Below are 19939 nucleotides of genomic sequence, written 5' to 3' on the forward strand. Positions count from 1 at the left end.
CATCTCTGTCCTTTAGCTTTCATGAAATGAAAGGGAAATTGATTTATAGTCACTGTCAGTTCCTTGTAGACCTAGAAGGGTCTCATGGAAGGCACTCAAAACCTGAAGACACCCTCAGTTTTGTTGGCAGAAGTTATGTCAGGCTTGGTCTAATGTCAGTCACTTCTCCTCAGCTATGGGACTAGCACAGTCAGTGGTGAAAAGTGAGCAAAGATCAAGCATACAGTGCAAAGAAACTAATTAAGAAAAACAATATCAAGAACAAAAAAAATTCCGTCCCCCTCTCCCCCTATTACTCTTTGGACTTATTGGTGGTTTAAGTTTTTTTCCTTTAAGGAACTTTGCTTACGTTATGCAGATGGTTGGATTATTTTTTTCTGATTCTCTCTCTTTTTTTCTTGAACCACAGATTCCTGTGCTTCTCAATCTGAGTAAAGATCCAGATGTTAACTTGCCTATGAAACCATTAATCTTCTCATTGGCCATGGGTGCATGCCTTGGAGGTAAGAGTTTATGTGAGAAAGCCGATGTAAGGTAACAGCTGTGCAATTGTTACACGTATAAACTGGCACAATAGGTTCAATCATTTTACTGTGCAAGGCATATGGAGAGCCTGATTCAGTTCCTTTGATTTCAAAGCACTCCTGGATGAAGATCCCAGTCAGTTGTTGCTGCTACAATAGGACTTTTGCAGTCTGTGTTTGAAGTCTGTATCTGCATAATCTACAGACATACTTAGAAACAGTCCAGATGGTGCTTATAGGGTTCTGATCTTTTGTGTGAGAAAAGACAAAGATACATTTGGCTTTCAGAACAGAAAGCCATCATTGCTCATTGAAAAGATGAAGAAAGTATGTAATAGCTAAGATCTGAATGCTTGATTCAAAATCTGCTGAAGTCACTGGATGGTTTTCTGGCTGGTTCTGGATACAGAAATTATTTCAGTATCCATTTGCTGACCGATTTATTACTCCTTATTGTAAGGAAAATACTTTTGAAGTGTTTGGGAAAAGTACCTTTAATAATGAATCTAACAGCCATTCTTGTAGTGCCCATCTTGGTGTTAACTGGGACTTTGTGTACTGTCAGCACATTAGCACAAAACAAGGACATGTTTTTGTGACTATTTAATTTTTTTTAAATTAAAAAGGTAGCATGTATGCCATAGATTTTGTATGTATTTTTTAATAAGAACAAAAGAGAATAGCAATCCAGTAGTTTTTAAATTAATGCTTCCAAGGATTTTTTTACATTTTGGAAATGGCTTGTGAAGATATTGCAATACAATGCTTCCATATAGCAAGTCCACTAAGTGCCATTGAAATGTTAAGTTTTAAATGAGAAATAAAGTTAGTACTATTTTTTTACTACTTAGAATTATAATGCAAATTATGTTTTAATGGCTGTTTTGGTCCCTAAATATTTAAGTAGTTACATTTTATAAAGTTAAAATTAATAACATGTTGTTCCACCATGGATCCACCCCTTCTTCCCCTCCATGCCCCTCCAAACAGTTCCTGTGACTCCACAGGGATAACTAAAACCAGTTTTGTGTGCAATACAAGTTCAGGCTTGTTTATTCAGCTAAGTGATTGCTACTACAAGTGACCTTAATACCTAACAATGATTACAGTTATGTAATTTACAGATTGAATTTTAAGAGCATGTTGAAAAGGAGGAAAATTTCACACCCGTTATTAATTTGAGGAATATCTCTTTGTGCTTGTCATTACTCATCATTATATTGTGACTTTAATCTGTTCCTCTTTAATACCAGTGATTGGAATAATCAGCATATCTTCATATAGACATTTACCATAAAAATATTGTACGCAGATTTCTTAGAGGTCTTTTTTGACCTAAATGACACTATGATTCTATGAATTTGTTGATTACTGAACATACTCTCATTTCATTAAATTTTCAGATTAAAAAAAAAAAAGCATAAGGAATATAAAGTTAGTCAGATTATGCTGACATATCCTGAGCTGGATGTGCTTTACCAGCCTTGGAGTCTTTACCAGTCTCAGCTGATTTTCCTAAACTATCAGTTATTATCTTAACCCAAATTCCTGTAATTTGATTTGCTGAAGGGCTGCCTGGATTTTAAGAGATTTCTGTGTGTATGCAGTATGAGACAAAATTAAAAATGTAAACAGTAGCATGGGAGCGATTTGAATTTAAAAAGATTAGAGTTCCATACAAGGTGCTTAGGTGTTCAGATCCACACAAATATTTGGATAAAAGATTAGATCATTATTAGCAAAAGATTAAACTTTCCTGACTGTTCTCTATTAGGATAAAGCTGAGCATATGCTGAGTTATACTGGCAAATGTCTTCTAAGGAGTGTTAGGCTGAAATTTAATATGCTTCTGATTTTCCATTGATGAAAAGCTAATGGACAGGAGCTTATTGTCGGAGAATAAAAAGTGTGTGAAAGCTTTAGCTTTAAAAGATGCAGCCTTGAAAAGTGGGAAAAAGGGGGCTTTTCTTTTTTAAAAGGAGGTGTTGATGGTCCTTAAAGATTATTTCCGAAAGAGAAATCCCATCATCCCTGAAGTGTGTGAAGGAATCCTCAAGGTAGGCTAATGCAGTTGCAGAAGGAGTAGATGACAAGGATATCATTACTGCCTGGTACTTAGGGCAAAAGATAGGATCTTATCACTGCTTATGCAACCAAGGGAACTTGACAAACAAGATATTTCATAGAAGAGTCTTATGAAATAAAACATTACAACTACATATTGTATGGTTAACTCTTTACTACATAATGCAGAACTTAATTTCTGGTAATTTGATAACATTTCTGTAGTTCAGGGTAAACACTGCTAATGTGTCTGTAAAGGGAGCATCAGCATTTGTGCCTGTCTTGGAAAACGGTATCCATTTTCTCCTAAAAAATGTCCAGTGGTTTCAATTACTTTATTCCTATTGCCACAAAGTGCACAGGCAGCTACATATTTGGAAGATGATAGAATGAGATAAGGTAGTAATTTTCCTTCATTGCTTTAGCTGTGTCCTGGAAATGAAAGAAGGATGGAGTCAGTCTCAAATAAGATGAAAAGACCTTTGATGGTATAACTGTCACATTGTTGTCATTGTCTCCCAAAAGAGGGCTTCTGCTGCTGCTGCTAAATTTCTGTCTTTTATAGCCTGGTGCTCAGACAAAAGGAGTAAAGAAATATCACAGAGATGCTCCTTGTTCTGTGAAATGTGTCTCTGAAGGTGAGAAGGGATGAAAAATCCTGTCTCTTAATCAAGAAAGCCGAGGACAGTGATGACCACTATGAGTTCCTGGTGAGAGTGTCACAATTTTGAATTCATTGGATATTGCTCATAGTTGGCCTGTTATTTTTGGCAGAAATTTTCTTGTTCAGGTCAGATCAATCTTACACAGTTAAGAAATAAACATGATAATTTTCTGGGAGATCTGGTTCTGCAAATTTAGTTCTATATTTGTCCTGGGTAACTTTAAGAACTTAGGTAGTAAGTAGGAGTCTGGCTGCCCCAGCCTCCCTATTTGGTGATGGAGATAATGGTACAACCAGTGTGTTTATTCATTCACTGAAATTGTCAGATGATCTCTGCAGAGCATACTGGAGCCCCTCATGTGACTGAGAGGGGTTCCCAAAGACAGGTGAAGTGAATTCAGGCTTTTGGGGATTTTGCTTAGTCAAATCTTCTGGGTGCTGAACACCCCTATTAATTCACATCTTCCTGGATGTTAGTGGTCAGGCTGACTAAGCATCTGGAAAAATTGTGTTGCTAATGGAGTTTTTTTAAGCGTGATCTACCAGTATTTCAATTACATGTTAACAATGAAGGGAAAGAAAACAGGAAATATAAAAGGTACTAAAGGAAGTAAACAAGGAAGGAACTTATGGAGTGTTCTGATGAATCTGTACTACTTTAGCATGAGAGGGCTCTGACTAAAGCTTCATTCGTTAGTGTTTTGTATTTTAGTACTTGGTGGAATTATAACACTCTGGAGACTGAGTTTTATGCAGACCTTCCAATAGTGTCTAGGGAATGCTGAAATTCTGGAGAGCAAACGAAGGTTGCCAGCTACAGCAATTCCAGAACAAGAGGAACTTTAATTGCACTTTTTATTTTGGCTCATGACTTTTAAAAGAGCATAAAATAGGGATTCAACTTAAATTGAGTAAGTGTACAGTCAGAAATTCGCCTGTTAAGATTGTTCAATTGTGTAGAACTAGACTATTTACTGAGCTGAGAGGTTATAGCTAAAATATTATTTGAGGGGGTTTTATACATTTGACATTTAAAGAACTGGCATTTATTTGCCTTTTTATCTCTTTCTCTCTTTTTTTTTTCTTTCATGATTCATAAACAGTAGACTTTTGAAAAAAAGGAAAAAATATCAAATTAATTTTTGAAAGTTCCTACCTTCTGATATCTCAGTTGCTAGCATAGAAAAGTGCAAAAAATCTGCTGCAGTGACTATTAATGTGGTCCAGAGGGGATATTTTTTTACAATGTATAGTTTTGTGCTATTTTCCTTCTCAGTATATTTTCCTGAAGGACAATACCTGAAAGTCATTACTGTTACAATTCTGAAGAAATAGGAATTCAGTTTTCCTATTCTGTCTACACAACTCAGTTGCAGGCTCTATGTCAAAACAGGAGGCAGGAAGAGAGGGTTGCTGGCACTTTTCTTCTAACCTTACAGGGTCAAAACCCAGGTGTGAATAAAATTCATTATCCACAGGACATTGTGCTAATTATAGCTATTACAGCTATCCTACAGTGTAGCTAAACAGTGGGATTTCTCTCAATAGTCCAGTGCTGTAGCTATTCTGCTCTCAGCAGCCCTTCTTATGTCCCTGGTGCAGATGGGGCCTTGCACAGTGGAGTATCACTGATTTATTATTCCTGCCGATTCTGCTCAATAATATCTTAAACTAGGTTTAAAGCTTCAGACACACTGAAGGTATAAAGCTAAAAATATTGTTTATATTCATAAACCAACCCTCCTTCTCTGCAATATGAGGAAAAGTTATATCCTTCAGAAAGCATAAAATATAATAAATAAATGATAATTAACATTATAAAAAACTGTAGCTACTTTACTGTTATTTTATAGTTATAATAGATCAAATTTGTATAACACTTTTCAATTTGAATGATTAAAAAGGTCTATCAAAAATTGAATGCATGGTATAAAAATATAGCTGTTATTTAGGAGGGGTACTATTCAGTTTTGGTTTTGAAGTTTATTGTTGTATAAAATGTGCAGTTGAAACTGTAGGAAAATTTTTGGTAGAGACAATATACCTACCTGAGCTTGATTTTAACCAGGACATGAATATTGGAAGATCCTGTTGGTTCTAAAAGAATCTTTTAATGACAAGAAATACTGGGGCTCAGTTCTATGTCTTATGGCAAGACAGTCCAGATTCAGATAAATATTTTTTTATCAATATAAACTTAATCCAAATCAAAGGGTGGTATTTTAGGGAATGAGAGCAATCTTTCAAAAGGTAAAAGATGTTGCTGCTCTTGACCTTGAAAGGCAGGCAAATCAAATAGGGAAATTTAGGAAACACCTCACGTTTTTTTTTAAAAGACCTCAGGCCTGTCTTTAGCAGCATTATACCTCTAAATTGTACATATGTAGAAGCATGTTTTTAATATGTCTTCCACTATTATCTAATTTGCTTTCTAAATGTACTTTGCATTGTTTCTATGATGTTTGCAGTGATGGAAATGAATTCAACAGTGGCTGCTGTCCAATAAATGGTAGTACTCTTTTCTTGTTCTTAATGATGAGCTTATTCAGATGTTACCTGAAAGTTTTTGGTTTTTGTTGTAGTGTGAAAAACACTGGATATAAGCATGAGAACTCTTTTTCATTCAATTAATAACTGAGAGCCCAAACTGTCCTCTTGCTGTTTTCTGTAATCAGAGCCAGAATCTGTAACCTTCTATAAAGATCCAGTTGCTCTTTTCCTTATCTCTTTCATTACATTCAAGCTCTGAGATATCTTCATGCTTTTTCAGTGTGAAGTTCTTACAGCCCAGCAGTGCTGAAAAGTCCTTGGTGTGAGACCCAGGCTTGTTGCCAGACTCCCTGCAACTAAAGAATATTATCTAAGATTGCCAAAGATTATCCCCTGTGGTATGGAAGACATGCAGAAGAAAATTTTGAGCCTAAAATATAAAACCAGGAAAAACTGAGTGTGTCCATTTGACAGACATATCTTTATCTGTATGAAGGCAAGGCAGAGACATATCAGAGACAAGTTTGGGTTTAAGATACTGAGTTAATATGGAGAATAACCTCCATATTGCAATGGAGAATAACCTCCATATTGAAACTAGTAAATTTTTTTCAGCAAGGACATTTTTCTAAGCTTGGCAGACATGCATATGTAGATAGATGCATGCTATTAAGGGTGAAATATGAAGCATATGGATAAAAGATACTGTTTCAGCTGCATTGATGAGGATTTATAGGTTGGATGGTAAGTATTAGACTTCAAATTGGAAATAAGACAGCTATGTGTAATATGTAATATTGATTTAGAAAATACATTTATACCAAACAAAAAAATCACTTGATTATAATGCTAACATTACTGATAACTTTGAACTGCTTCTATTAAGGGTTTTCAAACCGTGTAAAATAACTGCAAGCTATAAACTTCTGCAAATTAGAGCTAGGATAATGATCAGACATGGTACTGGGGCTTCTATAAAGTATGTGTGGAGATGCATTTGATTTTCTTTACTTGCTTTGTGCATTTCTTTATCATAAATGACAGAAGGTTCTTTTCAGAAGCCTTGACCACTTCTATTTTCAGAATTGTATGGAATAGGCAAATGATTATACTGTATAGGTGAGTTACTGCAGGATGAGAACACAGACTCTGAATAGCTGTCAGCAGAAGAGCTGTATTCAGTTAGAAGATAGCACTTGGAATATCAGACAGAATAAGGCAGGGGAGCTATAGCAGGACTCAAAACACTTAGGTGCAGAATATAATACTGGATTATCTACTTTTTTTTCCTCAGCAGACACTTTCCAGGCAATGCCCCCTATTCTGCAGCTTGAGGAGGAAAATAATCTTGCAATATTCTTATTGATTTATATTGAAAAATCAGATACTCTGTATGACACTAAGGAAAGTTATAATTATGCCCTAGATATTATTTATATAGATATTGATAAATATATTTAGCACAGTTATCTTCAAAGTATATTATCTTAAAGCTGAATAAAGTATTCTTATGCCAGGTTTCTGCATATGAAACATTTTTTCAGAATTTGCTCCCCATTAACATGAAATGTGGCAAAGATGTGAAACTGAGACACAGTTTTAGTCTTTGAATCTAAAAATCAGAGATTAAATATGTGCAGCATTAAAATATGAAATGTGTGCAGTATTAAAAGCATTAAGTGAAAGCTACTTGAATATGTATCTCAGGGCATAGGGGAATGGTGTGTCAGACAGCTGGTACTATCCATCATTATAATAGTATTTTTTACACTTGCACTGGGTAGGTTGACTCTGAGGAGAAATGTAGCTTTAGTGGTCACCTCAGATTTTATGTATTTTTTACAGATGTCTGGATGTCATAGAAGTTTATGAATTTCTTTAGGTCGCTAAAGTAGCAAGTGCAGGATGTTCAGCAACTCACTTTATATCACACTTCTGGTAGAAGAATGGCAAATTTAAATTTCAGCTTTTCCTCTCTTAGCAAAAAGGAAACAATGAGCGTTTACTAGTGTAATTCTTATACAGTTATAATTCTTATAACTGTCCTGCTGGTGGTGTTGTAGTGATAAATGTAGTGGTTTGTAGAGAAAAAGTGGTAAATTTCACCTGACTGAAAGCACTGGGTTGAATGCAGTTCAATAAAATTTTTTGATAAATGAACTCAAAACTTTCATTCATGTTCTTTCTTTTTTTTTTTTTTTTGCCTATTATATCCATGTTTATACATTTATGTGGAAATATACCATTGAAAATGTTTCAAAACAGTAATATAAAAAATGTTGGTGTCACAAGACTGCATTTTATCACAAATAAAAATAAGTTTGTGCATGCCTATGACTTGATGTCCCTTTTAGGGATTATTACTGTTCAATTGGCCTTGATTCTCCTCTTTATTGATAACAACGTTTGATTATCTGGCTTATTAATTTTTACACGTAAAAAAGATTAAATTATTCAAGTCTTGCCCATAATTAGAAGGTATTCAAGACTTGTGGTCAGTGAACAGATGAATATAAATGTGGTTTTCTTTTCTTTTTTAAATGAGGCAAATCTGTATTACTTTTGTGTGAAACTGAAAATTTATCAAAGCTATAAAGGCTGTCTTCTATAAGGCTAATCAAAACCAGAACTGGTAAGTGTTCATTACATCAGACAGATTTGTTACATTTGCTCAGCCTGTGCTTTAAGTAGAGAATATGCTGTGGAAAGGAAGCCAGGCACATCAGTCTGCCTTTATTTTTACAATATAAATTATATGGGAGACTGCACAGGATTTTCTTTTAAAAATGCCTTAGAAGCATTTTTGGAGCTGACCTCCTTCAGCAAGTTTTACTTTGACACTGCAATGGAATGGCTCATTACAGCAAAAAGCAGGCTGAGAGTCCTCACCCTAAAATTATTCATGATTGTGGAAAGCTCCTTGCTTTAGAAAGAGAATCCTTGTCTGGACAAGGCAGAACAGTTGTCCTGTGTAAAACTGGGCCTGTCACAGATGCTTGTTAAAGGCTAGGGAAAAGCTGTTCTCAAACCTTGTGTTGGCACAAAAATAGGGTAGTCTTTTTACTTCTGATTAGCTGTTCTGAGATACAGGAGAGAGAAAATGCAGAATGCCTCCTGGTTAAGCACAGGTATAGCTTGTTCTCCACTATCAGGGCATGTGGAAGGGATATGGTCTGTAATTCTCACAGCAAAAAAAAACTTTTCTGTTAGTCGTATGTGGGAACCCAGGGCAAGGGGAATATCTCCCTGTCTGCCCTGGGGTGCTCTGACTCCCAGGAAAACACTGATTTTGACCCCCAGTCATGGGGAAAACTTCCAAAACTTCAAAGTAAACTGGAAACCACAAAAGTGTGAAATAGACTGTAGAGATTGTAGAGAGTAGTGTAGTATGTCACATGGGTGAGAAATTTAGGTTTTAGAATTTTTAGTATGTTACAGATGGGTCCAAGATTGAGGCTATAGGGTGTTGTCTTGAATTCCTTCTTTCTTCTTCTTCCTCTTTCTTCTTGGGTTTAAGTGGTATCTTGTAATTGTGTAGAAAAATCCACATTGCAGGTCTTTAGGCGTCATTGGGTTAAAAAGGGAAAAAATGTAGGTGTCACTTCTTAATTGAGTAGTTTAGTTTTTGATTAGACTTAAAAAGACCTTGCAGCATGAGGTTGTTGGCAATTTTTGTGCTGTTTTCATGCATGCAAGGTCTGGGTGCAAGATAGTGTGTTGAAGTTTTGATAAGATAACAATAAACAGAAGCTGAAGACTGAAAAAGTCCAATGAGTCTCTCGTTCCTGACACAGAACTGCTCCAGGAGGGTCTCCCCTGCCAGGGGAGCCCCCAGGAAATTGCCTGATGTGGGGCCCACAAACTCACATCCATCCACTTGGTTGTTACCCAGGGTATTATCTCCTTTATATTCAAGGAACCTACTGGTATGATGGCTGCTCATGCTAGGCCATACAACTTTATTAGTGATAATCCCTTCCCTTTGATTTCTCAGTGCTTTGAATAATAAACAGTAATCCTGCCAGGCACTTCAAGGTGGTTCTCCAAGCGAAAATATTAACGCAGCAAACAAAAGGGTTAAGCTTGCTCTTGAGGGGGCAATACCAAAGGTACTCCTGAGAATTAACAGCATTTAGATATAATAGATGTGCTGCTGACAAGTAAAAATTAACGTCTGAAGATGAGGCTTAAAGTCAGAGGATGCACATTATTAATTCAAACTCTCTCCCTTTTCTTGCTGTGATTCTAATCTGATTTCCCAGCCCCTTCTTTCAGTAAGCCTAGTTGGTTCTCCCAGCACTGATTTCCAGTGCATTGCAGGTTATAGTGACTTGGGCAAACCCTCTCGACTGAGGAAGAGGCTGTCTGGGCCCATGAGAGGTGCATTGTGTGTGGGTGCAAGGTCTGGGTTCAGACTTGGCAGTCTCTGAAGGAGCCTGCAGCAAAGGGCAATAGCGGAGTGCTGGGTTGCGAAGAAGCAGGTACAAATGGAAGAAGAAGTCTGGAAGAAGCAGGTCTGGTAGATAGTGCAGCTATCAAATCAGGCTTACCAAACCTTGTCAACATCTTCCTGCTTGTAGCTCTAAGTTAGCTGGGGATGAAGAGGCACATTTTAATGTGTGGAGCTTGGACATTTCTTGATAGATTTATTCTTAACTAAAACTCTTAAATGCTGTCTTACACTTGGGGTTGATTTCACATTCCCAAAAGATATTCAAAGTTATTTGCCTTGAGAAATATCAGAAAGAAATTCTTGTATCACCTTTTCTAGACAGAAGCAGTAGAAGACCTTCTACTTAGTTTCTGAAATGATTGTATAAAGATAGGGCACCTCCATGGAAGAAGGATTACGATCTGTGAGGATTCCTCTGTTGTAGCATAAGCAGCTAATTAGAATTACTATTTTTTTCATTAAGAAGAAAGGTTTCTCTTGATTTCATGCTTATGAACTATTAACCATAGTTAATATTGACAGCAGTGCATGTAGTCTGTCAAGAAAAAAAGAAAGAACAGATATTCAGAATAAAATGCATTACTTACTTCACAGATATCACATACTGCTGGCATTAGAAATATTACAATTCATTGTAGTGAATCCAGTTACTCAGTACCATATGCCTTGTGATAGTAGGAGTCATCAACAAAGTTACAATAGAAGTCCTCAAAACAGATTGGTTGTTTCAATGTGTTGATACAGTTGACTGATGTGTTACTTAGTTTTGAGCATACAAACAAGCAAGCAGGAGCCTTTTTAAACTGAATTGTTCTTAAAATTGCAGATGATGTGAAGATGAAATCAAGACTAGGTGAAGTCCTAAAAAAAGGTCTATTCTTAATTTGCATCAATCAGAATGAATTTAATGTATTGGTTTCTGCGTACATTGACTTAGGCTTGAGTTTCCCATGATTCAGAGGATTATGGTGTTGCTCTTTCACTACTGAGTTAAACCCGTGCCATGGAGACAGATGTTCCTGGGAGGTGAAACAAAAGTTTGCTTCTGTTGTTAATTTGAGTGCAGTTCTTTGAAGCCTGCTGAGCCAGTGCCTAATTAAACTGCACACATGCTCCAAACAAATGAAAAAGTGATGCTGTTCCTCACAGATAACATTTAAGGTGACGATTTCTTCTCAAGTGAAATCTACTTGGGGAAATCAATTCACTGCTGAAGCAGAAACTCTTTCCATAATACTTCATTGTGTGAAGGCATTACTGTAGCCCATGCACTATAGGAAAGCTCGTGCTGTTTGGAGATCTTGACTGTATCTAGTCAGAGCCATGGGACAAGCACAGTTTCAGTCTCATTTCTTTAATTTGAAGCCAGAGCTATATTCCTTGCAGTAACATTCTTCTGAGAGTGATGGCTGATTGTGCTACACATAGAGCAGAAAACTCTTATGAAATGTTTGAATGTTGTAGACTAGTGATTAGTTTGGAATTGAAAATTCCTGAAGTGTTTCTTCCTGACTCCTCTAATTACATCAGCTGTATTCATTTGTTCTGTTTTCACATTAAGCCACATGCCTTGTGTCTTGGCTTTCTCATGGCACTACCTACCAGGAAAGCTGTTCAAATTCAGTTTTGTGTTCTTAAACATGCATTAAAGTGATTAGGATATATTTTGAAGCAAAGACAGAGAGGTCAAGAGAGATGAGTTGTGATGTTTCTAATGACTAGTGCTAATACTATTTTTTAAAGGTTTCTGTTCTTCTTATGATGTTAATCATTCCTTTTTCTGCCCACCTAAAGCACATGTGGAGGTGGTTTTCTGTGTATGAAAAGAAGCTGACGTTACAAAAAATTCTTGGTGTCTCACAAAGATGATCACAATAGTTTTATGATCAATAAGGATACACCCTTGTATTGATGTGCAGTTTCACCAACATCAGCAAAACACCTCAGAGACAGGCGGGAGCTCTGCACTGAGCTCCAGCTCCTTTGCAATGCTAAAGCCTTAAAAACAGCAAGTAGGAAGCATAGCTCCTAGGAGAGCAGAAAGAAAAGAAATTTTTATACAACATAGAGGGAGAATTAAATATACAAAATAAATTGTCTATCTGTGACTAGAGGGAGTGGGAGTGGAGTGCTTTTCTCCTCTCAAGAAATCTCCAAGATGTCTGTGTCTTCCTTATTCCATAGTGGCATCTGCTCAAGAGCTGCTGATGAGAAAATAAAACCAGTCTATTTTTCTTAATAGGTGTTGCTTAGGCTATTCACCTGAGACAATAGATACCTTTGTTCAGATCTCTACTCCAGGATGAAAATCTCAGTTTGCTGCCTAATATGTCTTGATAATAATTGACCATCCTGGAATAAAAAGTAATAATGCATTTTCTTTGGACTCAATTGGAAAAATTTTTGTAATATCAGGACTTTTTATTGGAAAGCTTTGGCTTTTATGAAGTCAAATAAAAATAATAATAAAAAAGTCCTGAGTGACTTTTGGAGTTTTGTTTTTCTTTCAGATTTGTTACTTTGTCACTATAATGACCAGCCAAAATCATCTGAATTATAGCACTTAATTTTTTTTTTTAAAATTTAAGAGTGTTATATTATTTTTTAATAATATTTTAGACATCTGCTAATTTTGTGTGCAGTTTCAGGTGCAGAAGGCCATAACAGTACCATGTGTGACTACTTTGAGGGAATAATTCTTCTGCCTTTATTCTGTGATAATTTTTGGTACACTGATCTCTGGGTGACCAGAAACATTTACTGAATCAAAACAATTAATTACATTAATTACATTTTGATCTGTTTCTTTCAAAGTCAGACCAGAAGTATTTCCATGGAGCTAAAATTTTTAATAGAATTGAAGTAAGAAGAGTAACTACATGCCAATGGGAGGAAAGGAAAGCTCCTGCTTAGAATAATGGAATGTTAATGTAGTGATGTATGGCAAAAGAGATGACTTACTGAAGTATATTAAAAAATATCTCTTAGATTGTTACCTTTTTTCAAAACTTCAGTTAAAGAAAAGCACGTAGGAGGAGTCACTGTCACTTCCTGAGTCGTGCCTTAGATCAGAAACATTTGCAGGAGCCATCTGCATTGTGGAAGTGAAGTATGCAGCATGTATAAGTCTGAGGTATGACTCATGGGAATGGTGCAGAAAATGGGTCAGTCTTTCTGAGCTCTGAATACCTGACTTCTGTACACTGCAAGATTGTTAAAAGTTCAGAGAAAATGAAGAAATAGACTAATTTCTGTAAAAGGCTTGGGAGAAGAGAAGAGAGGATAGATGCACATTATAAATTGGCAAATTATTTTTCTTTGTCGTGTTCCTCTCATGTGGGGGCTTGAATAAGTTAATTTGGTAAACTTCACTGAATAAAATTATGTTTCCTTATTTATTAAAGAACCAGGGTAATTAGGTAAAGAAAGTCTCTGATCCTTTTGCCTGAGGGGAGAGATGTGAAACAGATCCATTCCCCTCCATTGTGACACTTACTGTGTTTTACTTTCTATTAAAAAAACCCCAAACAAATCTTACAAATTAGTTAATTTATCAATAATCACTACAGTTTCAATATCAAGTTGGCATTAGGAAAAAAGGTATCAATTTTTCTTAGCATCCTCAAACTCTCTCATATTTTCACCTCATCTAATGGCACCTTCTAGTTAAGTAAAACTAAAAAAACAACAAGTTTAACTGAATGCAGATCTCTGGTGTTATTTTCTTATTGGTGCTATGTTCCTTCCCTATTTTTTTGGCCTAAGTAGAACCAGGGAATAATACCAGGCTTATATTTCAAAGCATGAAGCTATTTATAGGATGAGGAGGTATTGACTGTATGTTTCTTTCCAAGCCTATATACAACAAAAATTGATTTTTCATTTTGTAACAAGTACATCTTAGGACTTCAACACAGAATAAGCAGAGGAGGAGTAAAAAGAGACCACAACTATAAACTGGTCTTTATTTTCTGAACTGCAGGTAATGGAACATTGATTGGAGCATCTGCAAATGTTGTTTGTGCTGGAATTGCTGAACAGCACGGCTATGGCTTCTCTTTCATGGAGTTCTTCAGGTACAATTTTAAACTTCTTATATTCAATCTGATTTTTGTTTGTTTGTTTGTTTCTCTCTTGACAAACAATGAATCTTCTAAGAAGAAAACTCTAGAGAAAGGGTCTATAAAAGATACTTGTGTTCCTAATATGGTTTTGGCAACTGAAATACTGAAATGCAGGTGGAAGACAAATCACTTTATTTTTGTATAATGTTGATAGAATGCATGAAGCTCGTGGGAGCACAGTGGAACTACAGGAGAAACAAAGCCTTCAAAATTCCTGCTTTGATCACCCTCAATCTTCAGCTTTGTAGAAATTGTAAATTGTTGCTTTATTGTAAAATGCAGTTTAAACCTAGTTTCTCATCTGCACCTATTAATGGATATTCTATCGTCAGGAGAAACTGGAATGTTCTAATTTAGATTGAGTTGATTTTTATTCCGTGACCCCACAAGTAAACTATGTACTTCAAAGTAATTACTTCTTTTGACCAGCTGCTTATCAACTATGAATCAAAGTGTGATGAACAGCCAGTTTGGCTCAACTCAAGTTGTTGCTTAATAATTGTTTAATTAATAATTAATAGACTTTTGAATAGTGGGGTTTTCATTGCAGGTCATTCATCTGCAGGTTTTCAAGGGACAAGGTGTACTTAATGCATCCAACAATTTAATATTTTTCCAAATTTTTGAGACAGTGGTTGAAAGATGTAAGTGGAAACTGGCAAATAAGGACAAAAGACAAAGTTCAAGTTTAAAGTGTAGTTGATTTAGCTAAAACATAATTCCTTGCTTTTTCCTGCATGTTTAGGGCAAAGGATACTGTTAAGCTCACACCAATTTATTTTTTCTCTTTATTTTCTTTACATTGTTTATTATAGTTTCTCAGCTCTATCAGCTATTTTCTAGACTGTTTACCTCAAAGCCCTCAAACATGTGGTATTAATATGTTTAATCAATCAAGTCTTGGTTGTCAGGATCTTTGAGACTGCAGAATGGTCTTATGTAGTACCTAGTAATTGCTAACAGATTTCCTGGAAATCAAGCCCTTGCATAAAAAAAAGGTAATGCAGTAATAATGGGCTGGTGGATTGCACTGTTCGTGCTTCACAGATTTTGACCATGGCATTTGGAGATTTAACTTGTATGTAGCATTAACAGTCTGTCCTCTATGTAGATTTTGTATTGAAATGTTCTTAAAACTTCTATGAGATTGTATGAGAAAACAAAGATGTAAAGCCTGGCTAATCTCTTCAGGAGTGTTTGCTGGAACATATTCTTTGGTACTGATGACAGCAGAGAGATGCTCTGAAATTGCTTTCTATACCTATGCTTCTGGTGGAAGTGATTACCGGGAAAGACTGTAGCCACCTTGAACAATGATGTGAGAACAGAATCCATAGTGGTCTCGTGGATATTAATTAGCAGAAAGAACATAAAAAATCACTTTTTTTCTGGATGCCTTTTAATCACTGAGCAGGCAGATCATGAGCTTCTTTATAATTTGTGTTAGGAAAATATTTGTTTCAGTCAAATGTTCACAAATTGAATATGTTTTAAGGCTTCTCTTGGCATCAACAGGTGTTTTGTATATCCCTTGAAGATTTTGATTTTGCTTTCTTTTACTTATGAAAGTTACTTCAAAGTATAAAGTGAATTTTCTGCATTTCTTCCCTTTTTGCCCAAGATATCTCAATAGGGTTCACATCCCCATTGAGGGGTCCTCTGCAGTGCTTCTCCCAGTAGACACACAGATTTTTACCCTCTCATCTTGCAAACCCCTGGGAATCATGGGTGCCTTGTGTGGGGAGATGATGACCCTCTGCTGACTGACTTTTGTTAAGATATCTTTATATCAGCCTGAGCTGGTGTTGTTCTGCCCTTCCCAAGTTGTGTCTGTACAGGAAACACATGCCACGTGTGTCCCAAGTGGTGTGCCATAGGTACTCTAGTGCAGGGTACTCTAGTTCCAATACACTTCCTTCCTAGCTGCATGCTAAGCCAAATCATGCCAATGTGTTTAAGGGAGGCCTTTTCTAGAAGCAGCTATTTTGAAAACCATGTTTTGACACAGTGGTCTGTAAGAGGAATTCCAGACAGGGTTGATAATCATGTCTGATTAGTAGATCTTGATACAACGGAGGACGAGATTCTACAGAAGCTGTGGATTCCTCATGGCGAGAGGCACCACAATGCCTCTCTGTGCAGGGAAGGAAAAAGGCAAGAAACAGGTTCCTTGCTCTGTAAGAGGGTTCATGGGCTCATGACCTCTCCTCTGTGTGTCTTTGCACAGTGGTACTCGGCCTGGTTTGAGGTTTCTCTTCTCTTTTTAAGAAGGTAGCAGAGGCAACCCAGCAGATGTGTTATGCAGTGCTATTCTGCTGCCCAGTCAGAGCTAGAGGTGACCAGGTGTGACAACTTGCTTAGAATGCTGAGGTTTTACCAGCTTGATGTGCTTCTCTCTGGAGTGCCTACCTCAGAAGAAATCCTGTGCTGGGGAGCTCTGTGCATCTGCCAGAACAACAACTAATTGCTTCTTTCCCTGGATCAAGAGTCTTACTGCCTCAAGGACTTGGTCCTCCACAGATGGATATAAGGGGAAGACAGTTCTGGTGTCCCATTCTCACCATCCAAGCAACTCAGGCCCAGGTGCTGGAAGTGCTGTGCCTGTAAGGTGGTTCCAGTAGGATGGCATTTAGGTGGGAAAGATTGTACTGAGAAAGAGAGAAAGGAATTGAGTTCCCTCTCTGTATTCAAGCACCTTAAAGCAGCCTGGTGTTCAGAGCACTCTGCTGGTCGAAGAGATACCAAGTCATATCCATGCATACCTGTCTGTGAATGTGCTGGCAAGTGTCACCAAATATCTTACACAGAATGCATTCAGATCTTGTTCCCTTCTCTGACATTACCCATCAACACACGTACCATTTCTGTCTGAACAGTGCTCACAAGGGAAAGAGCAAGATTGCCTATGAGAAAAGATCTCTTGGTTGCCATGAAGTCTACTTCTGTTTCCAGCTCCTGTGAGGTTTTTTGATTATTCATTATGTTCCACTGCACTAAAAAGATTCATATGTCTATTGTAGTAAGTTTAATTTATCACCATGAAAATATTTTTATCTTTGAACCTTTTAGACATGGTGAAAGAAAAACAGAAAGGATCTCCTACTGGTATATCAGCATCAAACAGAAGAATAGGGGATATATGAGTCTCATTGAATGGGGAAAGGACCTGCTGACAAGGGATGTGGAAAAGGCAGAAGTTCCCAGTGTGATCAGCTGCACAAAGGCCTGCTGGAGACCAGTCACTAATGTTGCTCCCCAGGTTTCTTATGTGTCCCAGTAGTGCCTTCCAAACTCAGTCACTTAGGGATTCAGCTTTTAACCAGCCCCAGAAATCTGAAGGCAAATAATGAGTGACTGACACTGGATGATTCATTTGCAATAACTCAAATTCAAAAGAAAAGAAACCAATGTTACGACAAAAACAAAATTGAAAGTCGTAAGAAGAGCAAGCTCAGAATAATAATTTCCTTAAAGATGCTCTTGCATTTTTGGAATCAGTACAACCAATTATGCTCTTGTTCCATTTTGAAAACTTCTTCATCAAACTGTATTTCTGTGTTCTATCTTTCCTCCTAAAAGAATATGTTAGCTATACCTATATAAAATATAGGTAATCTAATTAAAGTACTATTAATGATAATATTAATATTTCCTTCCTATAATATTTTCTTATCCTTCTAGTAATTTAGAGCTGTACATGATAGAGCTGAACATGATATTCCAGACACAGTCCTCTTATTTTTTTCACATTTAAAAAAGATAAGATTTATTACAGAATGTGGAGCCATTTGCCTTTTCTTTGTTAATCTAGGCAATATCAAATTCCTGTTCAATTTGCTATTCAGTGTAAACCCAAGTCTCTTTCAGTTTTTGTGTTACTTACATGAGTGTGATTATATCTGTTCTCCCCTTAAATCCTTATACTTTTCCTACATTGTGGACACAAAGACAAGTATTTAAGTTGTAGAAATAGAAAAAATTGTGAGTCCATGGGGCTTGGAAAAGAAGATAGAGAGCAGTGGGATATTTGCTGTATGTGGTCAAGAGTAAACATTAGAACAAGCAAACATCAGTGCAAACAAATGATCATTATGTCTCTATACAGAAGTGTAACTATTTTCATAGTATTGACCCTGCAGAAAACATCAGATATGTTAACAGTATGAAGGTAATTGCTCAGAGACAGCATTTATGAGTAAGCAGAAGGCAGAGAAAGATAATATTCCTATTATGGTTTTAGTCTAGTTAACAAAGAACTATTACAGCTAAATGAGAGCTTAACATAAAGGAAAACCCCAAATCTAGGAGAGTACTTTTCTCTTGGCAAGTGGTCAGATAAAGACACTGTAGTCATGTTGCTTGGATGAATTCTAGAGGTTAATACAATGATTTTATATAAAGTCAGACTGTAAAATAATCAACAGAGCTTTATTTTTTTCTCAAGGAATTAGATAAATAACATTGCATATATCTCTTTTAATCTAGATGCTTCATTTCATAGAAGTTTTTAAAATGTTTACTAACATATGTCTGAGTTTATTGCGATATAGAATTCTACTAGACCACCCTGTGGAACATGAAAATGATGCACAGAAATCTTTTTGTTGCCAATGAAAAATTTGATTCCAGCTCCATAACACAAGTTCTCATTGCTGTAGGGGCTTTAATAACTTTTTTTTTTTTTTTACTTGCTAATACAATTTACAACTTGACTTTCATTTTCTCTGTAAGATAGGCATTTATAACCTTATAAAGATACATAGTATTTCAAATAAAAACTAACCTATGTTCCTTCATCCTATTGTAATTCAATATTAATCACCCCTCTGTGTCTATGATGTGTGATGTCAACAGAAAAAATGAATCACAGATAAATGATTAACATATCTGACAAAAATATAAAGTTTCAAGCAATTTTGTTTCAAGCAAATTTTGGCTGACTGTGCCTATAATACACTGCTGGTTATGGGAAGAATGGATTGGATAACTCTATGTAATGGAATAAGAATTTGGGAGAAATTATTTAATACATGAGGAAATCTGTCTGCCCAGAGGAAGCTGTCATGAGCCTAAGAGCCTAATGTAGAGTTAGAGCTGTAAGGTTAGCCGGATATAATCCTGAAGGCATGGTGTGTATTTTCAGGTTTTGCATTTTTCTGTCATTGCCCTCCCTTCATATGCCATCTGCAGAGCTGAATTAATATTCTCTGCCTTCTCAGGGAATAAGAACTATTTGGAAGTGTCAGGAATAATTGGTTTCTGATAATAGCTTGGGAAAAAAAAATTGGTTTTATCATAGGATTTGTTTTGTGAGTTATTTACAGCAAAAAATCTTCAGTAGGATATCCTATTTATCTGTTTTTGAGAGCACTCAGATGCAAAGGCTGTGAAACAGTACTTCCCGTGAGAACTGTCATTCATGTAAGTGGGAGGACAAATACAAGGTTCTTTGCTACCTCCTGTTTACACAGCTTATAGAAAATAACACTTTTAAAAAACCCATAGATGTCTCTAACACGTTGTGCTAAACAGCTGTAGTCCTTTTCATTCCTGATAATTTAGTATCTTTTTTTTTCCTATTTTCTTGCTATTAATACTATCCTATGCCACAATTATGCTG

General features: G+C 36.3%; 1 protein-coding gene across 1 annotated transcript in view; it reads left to right on the forward strand.

Annotated features, from left to right (window-relative positions):
* Positions 1-19939, forward strand: part of OCA2 (OCA2 melanosomal transmembrane protein) — a 156678-nt gene that overhangs the window by 103622 nt on the left and 33117 nt on the right. The window contains exons 21-22 of the mRNA XM_041717364.2: positions 410-503; positions 14178-14271. Coding sequence (XP_041573298.2) covers positions 410-503; positions 14178-14271 — 188 coding nt within the window. The remainder of the gene's footprint in view (positions 1-409; positions 504-14177; positions 14272-19939) is intronic.

This window comes from Taeniopygia guttata, chromosome 1, assembly GCF_048771995.1.
Source record: "Taeniopygia guttata chromosome 1, bTaeGut7.mat, whole genome shotgun sequence".
Classification (NCBI taxonomy): Eukaryota; Metazoa; Chordata; class Aves; order Passeriformes; family Estrildidae; genus Taeniopygia; species Taeniopygia guttata.